Here is a 12,859-nt window from a genome sequence, read left to right on the forward strand (position 1 = left end):
ACTTTATTCCACATTTTCGTCTCTACTGCGTCACTTGTGGATGCGCGTTCACGACAGTATCATGACGCGAGCATGTGGTGGCGCTGACCCAGATCTGATAATGACGTCATTACGCCGGATCTGGGTCAGTGCCGGCGCCACCACACGCTCACTACTTTGCCGATCATCTTGGTACTTTTCTGGACCTTGAACGTGGTAGTTACCTTGCTGTCTATGGGAGGGTCAGAGAGCCCTCAGATTTCATCAAAAATATCTTAAATTGTGTTCCGAAGATGAACGAAGGTCTTACGGGTTTGGAACAACACGAGGGTGAGTAATTAATGACTGAATTTTCATTTTGGGTGAACTAACCCTTTAATGTGAGAAAAACAAGTAAAATATTGCAACTTTGCAATACACAACAACAAAATCAGTTTAATTCCACGCTGGAAAAGCCAGTAGTTTTACATGGCTGCTAACTGGTCCAATCTGATCATTTATGATCATTAGATGATTTATCAGTGCTGGCAGACCAACTAGACAACAAACCAACTAGACTTTGATAAGCTGCAATGATCTAGTCTTTCCTGCTGGCTTGAGACAAAAGCAACAAGAATCTTACATGGATAAGAAAAGTCCTTCGAGTTTTCCTCCAATAGCATTCAATATTTTTTTACTGGTGTCCTTGCTGCATTTCTTTGACTTCTTCTTCTTCTTGGGTTCCTTCTGTCCATTGTCTATGAGAGGATTGTTTATACATATATCAAAATAACACTACACATAACAGGTACAGGTTCAGGTAACTCAGTACAATCTTACAGACACTATTTAGGTATAATATATATCTAGTTATATACTGTAAATAATCTTTTTTTTTTCCCAACAGACCTTTTTCGGACTGTTTTTTCTTGCGGAAGCGAAGGAAACGACTCTTCTTCTTTCCATCTGCCTTCACTGTATCAAGGGTTTCTGTGGTATCTGTTTGTATGTTGGGCTCTGGGTCAGTCTGTATTTCAGCATCGGTCGGTGTTTCTGTCGATGGTGTCATTGACAGCACCTCCGTGTCGGCCTCTGGCTGTGCTCGGCTGTCCTCTTCATCTGAGAGTTGAAAGACTTTCTCGTCTCTTTCATTCTTGTTCTTCTCCGCAGATGAAAGATTGCTCTTCTCTTCCAGAGGGCCCTCTTGGTCCCAGAGACCATAACGCTGAGAGAGGCAAAGTGAAAAAAAGTATATCACGAACAAACTAGATGCCAAGTCATAATATATGAAAATGGTGTTTGTAGATTGTAAGAAACGACACCATTATGGTTACATAATGAGATTGATTATGAATTCCATGTAGAATGCCCTGATATGTCAACATTGGATTTTATTTTAAAATTAGGCATGCAAAGGTAACTTCCATACCAATGCATTTCTTTCGAATTGAGAGTTTGAATAGAAACTTTTTATAATAGAATTAACTTTTGTTAATATAAAAATTTACTTTTTGAAAGATGGTAAGCATCTGAAACAGGCTTGTTTTTTGAGCTAAACACCTGGAGAAGTGACCGGTGAAAAAAGAGGACCAATAGCTGGAGCAAATCATAACGGATGTAGTTGTCCGTTTTCTCCAGGCCCAGGATGCGTGGAGGGAAGAACGGCTTGTCCTCATTTAACTTCAGCTCATACTCAGTATTCCACGGGAAGAAGCCAAACTGAAACAGGTATTTGACCACCACCATGACCTGTGGCAAACACAACATGCCAGAGACACACAATAAGTTATTACTGTTCCACCCGCAACTGGTTTGCATAGTTTTAAAGCTTTGTTTTGTATATAGAAAAGCTTTTTCTGCTGGAAAACAACAGACCATACCAGCTTAACCCTATAAAGCCTACTGTACCATATTTGATACCTCTAAATTAAATATCAACATGATAAAAACTTTGCTGAAAAATTCTTGTACACAATCTTCTACATGTCTTCTGTCATCTGATTGATAGTTTATACTTTCTTTAGCAAGTAAAAAGCCTTTTTAGTGTAATTCTAAAAACCTTTAACCCCTTTAGGTTGTGCTACACATCTTTTGGCAGTGAAATCATTTAGATTTTTATATAAGAATAACATTAATATTATTTTATATTGTAACACCTTAAATTTACTTGACTATTCATACATTCAAAAAAAAAAAAGCGAACTTTTTTTTTTAAAGATTTTGTCTAAGGTTTCAATAAACCATTCCTTTTCTGGCTACTATTTCATATGACAAGCTTTACAGGGTTAATGCAGTCAAGCTGTTTTTGAAACATAGCAGTTGGTTTTTATGGCCCAAGGTGGTCTACCAGAGTTAATCAACTTGACCAAAATAGTCCAACTAGGTTAACCTTGGTCCCACTAGCTGGTGGTCAGAATGGTCAACCAACAACACCAGCATCAACCAGCTAGTTATTAAACCTAACACTCCCTCCCCCAATAGAATAGAAATAAAGCTTTCAAATTTTACTTTTCAAAGGTAGTTAAAAAAGTGTTTTATATATACTGTATAAAATAAACTAAAAAGCATTATCATGAACATGATATAATAATATAATGAGCATTATATTAGCATTTAATTTTTTTTTTTATTATCTGAAACATATCTGAATCAAATAACAAAGTCAGTCGTAACAAAGGCAATGTCTATTCTTCCCCACCTCTGTATAGATGATGGCCGTCATCCAGAACCTCTTGGAAGGTCGTGGCACAGACAGCATTGCCCAGAGAAAGACGAGAATTGGCAGCACCAGTGAGATGACAGAGGCTGTCACCAGGTTATTGAGCACGATAATGAAATAACAGACCAGCTCAGAGTGGGCCGCCAGAACATTATAGAGTGCAAAGAGCAGCTTCAGCAGTCGGTTCTGAGACGAGTAGAATTCACCACTCTGTATCAACTCCTCAACACTGAATGGCCTAAAATAGAGCATACAGAGAAAATAACTGAACTGCACAAATTGCAAAACAAAACTATTTATTTTATTTGATCGTTTTAGCAAAGAGGTCTTATTCACATAATGTGAAATGTGAAAATATATAAAAATTGTAAATTGTTTATGCATCACACTGCTTTTCAATGCTGAATTTATTCTAAATTAATGATAAATAAATAACTGTCAATGCAAAAAGTTATGTCAATTAGATTAAAACGCACTTTAAAAAACATCAGAGCATACCAAAGTGCTGTACTCTTTAATAATGGCAGAATATCATACAGTCATGTCATATAAAGCAGCACCTTTCTGAAAGCAGTTCACTTGCAGTTCTGGAGCGTCGAGGGCGGAGGGTGTGTTGGCTGTAAAAAGGTTCTGTATCAAGCTCTAATGTGAGTTCAGAGGACAGAGTTGTGCTGCTGAAGTCACGGGACTTTGGAAAACCACCCAGTGTCTCCAACTCAACCACACTGCAAAACAAATGGGACATTTGGTCGTAACTGACAGAAACAAAATACATAAAAAAGACCCTCTGTTGGCCTCCTGCTGGATATCCCACACTGAAATATCATTGGTCCAAAATCCTTTCCCACACAGCTGTATATTAAACATCAAGTACTGTACTGTATATTCTTATTATCCGTGATTGTGGTGTGGCAAATAATTTTTACTTTCATTATGGACATGTGATGTCATGTCTGGTTAGAACACGGCATTAATCATAAACACTGCAAAAAAATATCTAATCAAACATACAAAAGGAAATGTTTTACATTTTTTTAATATCACACAACTTTTGAAAAAGACTGAGACCACCTTGAAATTCTGGGATTCATAACCTAATTAGAAATAACTTTTTTAAAATTATAAATAACTAGAAAGTTTTATGATTTTGCAAAATTTAAAATGTAAGTTATGACTTGCACTAACATCATTCTCATATACTGATTTGGTGCTTAATTATGGATTATTATTGGTGCTCAATTTTTAATAGTGGTTCTTTACTGTCTATGTTGAAAAATGTTTTTGCTGCTTAATATTTTTGTGGGAACTTTTTTTTCAGGATTCCTAATGAATGGAAAGTTCAATGAACATCATCTATTTGAAACAGAAATCTTTTGTAACATTAGACATTTCTTTACTAAACAATTAAATCTTAATTATACCAAACATTTTAATTGTAGTGTTACATGGTTTCCACAAAAAAATTATTAAGCAGCAAAAACGGTTTCAACATTGATAATAATAAGAAATGTTTCTTGAGCACCAAATAAGCATTTTAGAATGAGTTCTGAAGGATCATGTGACACTGAAGACTGGAGTAATAAAATCCAGCTGTTTAAAACACATTCAAATAGAAAACGTGTAATAATATTTCACAATTGGTGATATTGACCATGTAAAGTCCTTGAACAAAACAAAATTTGTTTGACATTCTTGACTATGTAGACATCAGTGTAGGAAACTGGCTGCTGGGCAGGTCAGACTCACTTGATGTTACTGTTGAAGCGAACATTGTCTGTGTCCGTTTCATCGAGACATGTCTCAACAGTGAGATTCTCACTGTCCTGTGATATCTGATCATCCATGGGCTCTCTGGAGGGTCTCTGTGAATGGATCAAAATTCATGAGAACAATGCCAACAACACATTGGATAAGGTTTGTTTGAGCGAGTTGCCCACCTGGCTGATGTTGTGAATGAAGAGGTAGCGCTCCTCAGAGAGGACCATAGAAGTGTCTACATACTGCTTGGTGAGCAAATTAAGCCACATAGTGAATCCGTCCACCATGGCCAAGAAAAGCACCCACAGGAACTTCAGTATGTCCAGAATCCTCTGCATTATATCACTGCCAGTGGCTTGAGATGCTGTAAAATCAGAATGATGCACTGGGATGTCAAGTGAAATTCAAGGCACCCTCAAGCTGTTTTCCCCTGTTTTGCAGATGCTTACAGTAAGGCTGTGATAAATCTTTATATTTAAAAGGGGATATACAGTAGACAACATTTGAAGTGGATCAAAAAAGTTCAAAGTTGTCCTAAGAAAAGAATGCTTTTTTGTTTTAGGACAACTTTAATGAAAGGTTTTGATCCACTTCAAATGTTGACTAGTGTAGTTATCTGAAGTGGATCAAAAAAGTTCAAAGTTGTCCTAAGAAAAGAATGCTTTTTTGTCTTTAATGAAAGGTTTTGATCCACTTCAAATGTTGACTAGTGTAGTTATTTTCAAATGGCTGTGCCATTAACCTACATGTATTATCATTTAGGTAGCTATACACTACATATGTTCATAATTTAACAAACTACAATTAACTTGCTTAGCAAAACTCTCCTCAAACTGTTGCTCTGCTATCTTATCTTATCTAAAAGAGAAAACTGACCATAGAAAGACAGTTTACGCTAATGGCTGCTACAGCGGCAACATTGAAACTGCATTATGACTTGAAAAAGTAATTACAAAATATATTTTATTTTTTTTATTTTACATTTATTCCTCGCCCATGACTTACCCACATCATCTCCTTCCTCTTGCATCTCCTCCACTTCTTTCCCATCAAAAACTGCTTCACCCTCCTCAGTGTCATCTGATAACCACAGAGAGAAATAGACTAAAACTCTAAATTCTACTGTAATACGATGAAATGTGCAGCCGATTGCTTTGTTTCTTTGTGTATGTGTTACTGTATGTTTAATATGCATATATTTCAATGTTTAACCTGTAGCCTGAGAGGTTTGTTGCTTCTTTGCTTCCGCTCTCTGCTCTCTCTGCTTCAGCTGACGGTCTGTCAGAGCTTCTTTTGCACTGGTGACCCAAGCCTGGTATGCCAGCTGTGGAAAACAGTTTAGACACAAACTTTACACATTTATCCCTATAAACACTAGGCGCGTTTCCATTACAGATTTGCGCAAAACTTTGGCGATATTTTATAAATGTCGATAAAAAAGTATTGCGAAATGACGGCGTTTCCATTAACCAATGTTATGCGACTAAAACGTAACCTTTTGCCTCTCGCGATAAGTCATGGCAAGGGATTTTGGCTATATTTATTCAAAGGAGGCTTTTGCATGTATCTTTACAGAAGCAGCAAAGAGAGCCGCTTCAGAAACGTGCGTGGCACGGCTTGAATAAACCATAGACTGTATAAAAACATAAAAACAAGCACTGAGTGGCCACAGTCAGCTTCAGTGGCCGTATCAGAGCCACACTGCACTGCAGACGTGTGCAGTGTAAATTGTCTAAGCGTTAATGGTAGGGAAAGTATGGGAAGCCAAACAACTCAAATGTGGGACGAAACGGCGCGGTATTCAAGTGTTCGCGCCGCGCTGACCTGTCATAGGCGCATCCCACATTTGAGTTGTTTGGCTTCCCATAGAAAGCCCCTTATACTGGAGCGCGGCCACTTATGAAGTGTTTCTTGGAGGTTATAGTACATTGAAGAATGATCATATGACTTTTTACATACGCCATGTGACCTGTAAATGCGAAAAAGCCGTTTCCATTGCAGTTTTGCGAATTATTCCTTTTTCGCATTGCCTGAAAAACCACCTCATGCGAGCGTAAAAACTTTTTTGCGATATATGGGCGTTTTTGCTAAATTGATGCGTTTCCATTAGGCGTATTTTCAATTCGCAATTTCAATTTCCGCAATTTGAAGGGTAATGGAAACGCGCCTAGTGTCTTACCAAGCATAGAACAAAGTCAATACAAAGCATGTCACCTGAAAGGCAGTCTGTTGACGAGGTTTCTGTTCCTCCTGAAAGGATTCATCTTCCTCTCCGCTGTCAGACTCAAACATGTAGTATTCCCCAGAATGCAACACTAAATCAACAACATTAAATCATACTTAAACTCATTGTTGCAGTCTGAATTTTTGCTCTCTTTCAAGAAAATATGTTCAAAACCCTCTGATGCACAGTGTATAGTGGACCAGGGTCATTATAATAATGAACTAAAACTATAGTGACTTCAAATTAAAAAAACATTTCTCATTTTCTTTAGATTGACTTGATGTATAAAAAAATGAAATATAATTGAAAAACATTTATAGATATACAGTATTTATAACTAATGGAAAGGACAATAAAAACCTCACAACTAAATTAATAAAACTTTAAAATCAAAATACTAAAAAAACTACAATAGTTACTAAAAAAATACTAAAATAACACAGCAGTATACAGAACTTTATTAAATCTAAACTTAAGACTGCCATCTTCATATGATATGAAATGATTTGCAGACTCTGACAGGGCTAAGCTTGATATTCAGTAAGTATAGCAGCTGACTGCGAGTATACCAGTTGCATGGTCCATCCAAGGATACTGCCACTGTTTGGACTTTGATAATTGTCTCTCCTTCTTCTGTTCCGTGGAGTCTGTGAGGTGAAATACACATGTAACTAATATTATGACTGATGCACTCTCACTAGTATGCACTTTCTGATTTTCCATGGAATTTGAACAGTAGTTTACAACATACTAAACATCCCCTTCCTTGTGCATGTTTGTTTATTAAAAAGAAAGTCATTATTTTCTCACAATCGCCTAAACATTCCCTTCCTTTTCCCTATTTGTTTATTAAAAGAATACACCAAATAATAAAAAAGTTCAGAATTTTCTCACTCTCATTCCATTCATTTAAAATGTACTATTCACTTATATTTTCCCAGCTGCCATAGCCCACAAACTTAATTCACGTATGCATGTGATATCAAATGACATTTGTTGAAAGCTAATATTGCGTGTAAATAAGATTTGAAAGCGATAGCAGAAGAAAAGGATGTCATATAGATTTGTATCAAAATGTGGGAGTAAATAGTGACAATGTTGATATGTGGGTCAACCAACATTTGAAATATTCTTGCTAATTTGATCATGCTTTCAGATACCTACAGGAGTATAATACTCTGTTTAATGCACTTTACCATATTAAAATCCATTTTATAGAATTTCACAGATTTTGCCACACAAATTGGAACCGCAACAATTAAGCGCAGTTATTTCAAACCACAGCTGATCAAAGTTATATTTGTTTAAATGGTAATGCATTTGTACCTGATGGCAGCTCCTCTATATCTGAAGTTTTGCGTCCTTCTTTATACTTCTGCTGTTTGTCACGTATGCGTTTCATCCTGAGGAAAAATAAAGATATAGAGTGACTAGAGCTCAGGAAGGACATTGATTGAATGATTGATTGGTTATGGTAAAAATGACAGTGTGAACTCACGATTCCTTTAGCTGCTGAATTGACTTCTTCTCTGCCTGCTGATAGAAATGCATGTTCTTTATAATGCTGGCTCGGAACAGCTCGAAACCCCTTAATGCAAACACACACATGAAAAATCAGGTCAGAAAATAAACTTCATATGTTAGAAATACCCTAACTTATACACTAAATCACTGTTTTTGTTGTATTCCACTCAACTTTGAAAGTTTAAATTTTGAACTTCATATTTTGAAAAGCGCAACACAATTAGACTTCAGGATGAAAACCTTAGAATTCACCCTGTCCTAGATGCATTTATGATGTAAAAAAAAAAAAAAGAAAACATGGCAGCCTCCTGGGAGATGTATGCAGTTAGAGATAAACATTCAAGCTAAAAAATAATTGCATACTAATAATAAATTAATTAATTATTTGCACAGATGGTAAAATGAACATTTCTGTTAAAAATGCTAGCATATCCATTATGTTTCTTTATACATCATCATATTTAGAGAATTGGACAAGAAAAGTCTAGAGTCGTAAGTCAGATTTATCAATTTCTCACACCTGACTGAATGGAAAGCATGAAATATCTGCCCCAACTGCCCCTTCTGTTGTGCCCAGCAGGGGGCGCACTTACCGAGAGGCCTGTCGCGCTGATGCTTGAAGATCTGCAGATACGTGCAAAAAGTAAAAACTGAGGAAGACTCTCCTCTGTAAGAGGAGGAAGAAGAAACAGATACTGTCCCAGATAATGCCAGCCTCTTCCACAGGCAGAGAGCATTCTTTATCCCACACTGAATTAGCTGAGAAAGAAACACATACACATAAATAAGATTACATCTGACTGTGCTGTGGTCTGTGATGTGGCATATTTTAAGATATTTAAAATGTTGTGCACATACCCTAGAAAAATATTTTAAATGGTGGGGGGGAAAAATGGATCTCGTCTCATTCATGTGTATTTTAAAGCTAAATTTCACAAGCATTGGCCTGCTGATTCTATTCATTTAAGAACCAAGTTCATATCATTACTATAAAACTTGTCATCGACTATATTTGAGTATATTTTTATAATTAAAATGAGCTGACATTTAATTTGCATACAATCGCTAATTGGAGCCTTAATCAGACTGCTTTAAAATAATTAAAATGTTTTCGAAAAGTAAAAATGGAGTAAAAATGAGATACAATGGTGTGCAAAGAACAAAGTTCATGAACTAGTGTTTTAGTGTTTTGATTAATAAAAAAAAAATACAGTTACACTTTATTTTAAGGTGTCCTTGTTACAGTGTAATTATATATTTAAGTACTGAGTAATATTAATTAACTACATGTACTTACTATATGGTTGGGGTTAAGATTAGGGTTTGGCTTAGGGTTGCTTGCATGTAATTATGCATAATTTATTGTTTTTATAATAGTACGTACATGTAAGATGCATAACAAGGACACCTTAAAATAAAGTGTTAGCAAAAAAACATTTTATAATGTGGTAAAAAAAAAAACTTACTAATATAAATCTTAATATCTTGCACTCTTTACTCTAGTAAATTTTACTTGTGTTAATAATATTACACAGCTTTTTGATTCTGATCGGTCAATTACCACACTAAGCAGGCAAATATTTTTATTGTAACATCCACTTTATACTTGATATTTCAGTTTTGGCCATGGGAACAAAACAGCACTTACATGTCTTTCTAAATTCTCTACTCTGTGCTCTCTTTTTATATAAACAATTTAGAATAGCTAATTGCCACAATGTTGTGAGTACTTATTTAGATATTTTTACTCTAGACAAAAACAGTCAATTTTGTAGTTTTTAAGGAAAATATTATGACAGCGTGCTTGACCGTTCACCGTGGGAAAACTTTGGGAACCACCACTCTAGGGCAACGCAGCAGCAGTGCAAAACTTACGGTCATAGTAGCCTTTGACTGTGCACACCAGACTGAAGAGCTGAATTACCCAGCAGAAGTTCTTCTGCATCTCCAACACAAACACACAGGCCAGGATCTAACACAAGAACAGGGCTGTTGTAAGAAAGTTGTTCTCTTTGTAGCTGTTTGCAAGTTATATGGCTTAGTGAGTCAGCATAGTAGGACTGTTCACTCACAGACAGGATGTTCTTGGAAATGATCACAGCCACATTGTACATGATCAGACAGTCCCACAGGACCAGACGTGTACGTGATGGCTTGATCAACAGACGTGTGCCGAACAGCAGGAAGAAGAAACAGGCCATAAGATACCCCAAACCAAACACACTGATCCGAGTGGCACCGGTCACAAACAACACCGACAGCACAAACCAGAACATGTACCGAAACACCAGGACCTTTGCCATGTCCAGATAGGACCTTCAATACATAGAGAGAGAGAGACACACAGATATTATTTTTCAATACAAGACATTAATGAAGCAAATAGTTCATAAAAATGATCAAATACACCAGTTTCGTTTCTGTAGAGTAATTGTTACATTTAATTATCTACAGAGCAGTTTCTTATCATATTGCTGTCATTATTGTTTATAAAAGCAATAAACAATGTTAAAGAAATATGAAAATGAAAATAGTCTAAATCAGTGTTTCCCAACCTTTCTTTAGTCGCGGCACCCTTTGGAAATTTTAACACATTTGCGGCACCCTACAAAATTAATTTTGTCACAATATTTGAATTTCTAACTTCGATATGATACTTTGAAAAGTATAGATATTCGGTACAGCAGGGAAGAACTGCAGAATATACTGTCATACAGATATTTTTAATATTATAAAAAAATGTTGTCCATCAATGGTGGCAATCAGTAGGCTAATTTCTAATGAATTTAGTCACCCACAGGCCATCCAAGTTGTAGAAGAATTGTATCTTCATTGAAAAAGATTTGGAGAAATTTAGCATTATGTCACTTGCTCACCAAAGGATCCTCTGCAGTGAATGGGTGCCGTCAGAATGAGAGTCCAAACAGCTGATAAAAACATCACAATTCGACTACAGTCCGTCAATTAACGTCTTTTGAAGTGAAAAGCTGTGTGCTTGTAATAAAACCATTAAGATGTTTTTAACGTCAAACCATTGCTTCTGGTTAAAATACAAGTCCTCTATCTATAACATTACTTTTCTCAGTGGAAAAAAAGTTGCCTTGTCTGAATCAGGAGAGAAATACACACAGATCAAGCACCGTTTACGAATGAAAATGGTGTAAAACAGTTCTAAACAAAAGCAGTGTGTCATTGGATTTTGTTGTGAGAGAAACAGGAGATGGAATTTGTCACTGAAGGAAGTGTTATTATGGATTTTAGCAAGAAGCAACAGTTTCAAGTTAAAACACCTTGATGGATTTCTTTCTTAAAAACACACAGTTTTTCACTTCACAAGATGTTAATTGATGGACTGGAGTGGTGTGGATTACTTGTGGATTATTGGGATGCTTTTATCAGCTTTTTGGACGTTCTTTCTGACGGCACCCATTCACTGCAGAGGATCCAATAGTGAGTAAGTGCTATACTGTATTGCTATATTTCTCCAATCTGTCCAGATGATGAAACAAACTCATCTACATCTAAGATGGCCTGAGGATGAGTAAATTTTCCAAATTTGATTTTTTTCATTTTTGGGTGAAGTATTCCTTTAAAGCTCCTTTTGCATTAGATCCGTACCAAGTAAAGCTGTTTTTATTTCTCATTCTTCACTAAAGTACACACAATGTGTTACCTGCAATTGATGAAGTTTGGGGCTGGGTTGAAGAGCATATCCTCCATGGGGTCAGGGTTGTCTTTGTTCTCACCTCCCATGACCATCCATTCTTCCTTTTTCTCATTTTCAAACACAGCCCACTGCTGGGAGGCACACATCAGCAGAAGGAAGTCCGCTGCAACAGAACATTTTGCAAACATTTTATGTATTTTGGAGGGGCCTCAAGTTTCACTATATCCACCTTATTTTTCAACACGAATAGCAGTGCAGTGACAAACAGTCAAACTATTTGCACTACAAACCAGTGCGTTTATGATTCTGACAATACACTGAAACAATATGATAAAAATTACCATTCTGCAACATTAAAGGGGTCATATGACGATGCTAAAAATAACATTATTTGGTGTATTTGGTGTAATGCAATGTGTTTATGCGGTGTAAGGTTCAAAAAACACATTATTTTCTACATACCGTACATTATTGTTGCGCCTCGCTGCCCCGCCTTTCTGAAACGAGTCGATTTTTACAAAGCTCATAGTTCGGAAATGCGCGGTGTGCTCTGATTGGCCAGCTATCCAGTGCGTTCTGATTGGCCGAATACCTCAAGCATGTGACGGAAATGTTACGCCCCTTTACCATATTTGGAAACACACAGCATCTCCATGACATGGCGGTGGTGGTAACAATACTACAGTGCCTTCTTTCTTTGCGTACACATTTGGGCGGTGTTATGCAAATCTTCCAACACAGTGCATAGATTTGTGGTGTTTGAATGAGGCGTTTTTGGAAGGCGTGGTTGAGTCTAAACTATTAGAAAGAATATCTCTTTGGGTTTGAGACTTTAATCTTTGCGACTTTACGGATCTAATCTATGCACGAACAGCTTGTAACACTCCAAAGAGAAAGGAAAACATGAAATCGTGTCATATGACCCCTTTAAGCAGCATCACATATTGTACAACTAAAATAGTTGGAAACGGCTGACACAGTCAAATATGTGCCCACTCTTATGTTAAAA

At 36.5% G+C, this 12,859-nt stretch overlaps 1 protein-coding gene across 1 annotated transcript in view; it reads right to left on the bottom strand.

The window, feature by feature from the left end:
* piezo1 (piezo type mechanosensitive ion channel component 1 (Er blood group)) overlaps positions 1–12,859 on the bottom strand; it is a 108,552-nt gene that overhangs the window by 10,725 nt on the left and 84,968 nt on the right. The window contains exons 24-40 of the mRNA XM_016540890.1: positions 11,857–12,013; positions 10,256–10,499; positions 10,059–10,155; positions 8,777–8,942; positions 8,158–8,247; positions 7,986–8,062; positions 7,229–7,306; positions 6,650–6,750; positions 5,648–5,759; positions 5,441–5,515; positions 4,615–4,799; positions 4,424–4,539; positions 3,238–3,402; positions 2,657–2,915; positions 1,519–1,707; positions 868–1,183; positions 602–716 (exon numbers count right to left, since the gene is read on the bottom strand). Of these exons, the coding sequence (XP_016396376.1) occupies positions 602–716; positions 868–1,183; positions 1,519–1,707; positions 2,657–2,915; positions 3,238–3,402; positions 4,424–4,539; positions 4,615–4,799; positions 5,441–5,515; positions 5,648–5,759; positions 6,650–6,750; positions 7,229–7,306; positions 7,986–8,062; positions 8,158–8,247; positions 8,777–8,942; positions 10,059–10,155; positions 10,256–10,499; positions 11,857–12,013 (2,542 nt within the window). The remainder of the gene's footprint in view (positions 1–601; positions 717–867; positions 1,184–1,518; positions 1,708–2,656; positions 2,916–3,237; positions 3,403–4,423; positions 4,540–4,614; positions 4,800–5,440; positions 5,516–5,647; positions 5,760–6,649; positions 6,751–7,228; positions 7,307–7,985; positions 8,063–8,157; positions 8,248–8,776; positions 8,943–10,058; positions 10,156–10,255; positions 10,500–11,856; positions 12,014–12,859) is intronic.

Source organism: Sinocyclocheilus rhinocerous, unplaced genomic scaffold (assembly GCF_001515625.1).
Source record: "Sinocyclocheilus rhinocerous isolate Xijiao unplaced genomic scaffold, SAMN03320098_v1.1 scaffold36, whole genome shotgun sequence".
Taxonomy (NCBI): domain Eukaryota; kingdom Metazoa; phylum Chordata; class Actinopteri; order Cypriniformes; family Cyprinidae; genus Sinocyclocheilus; species Sinocyclocheilus rhinocerous.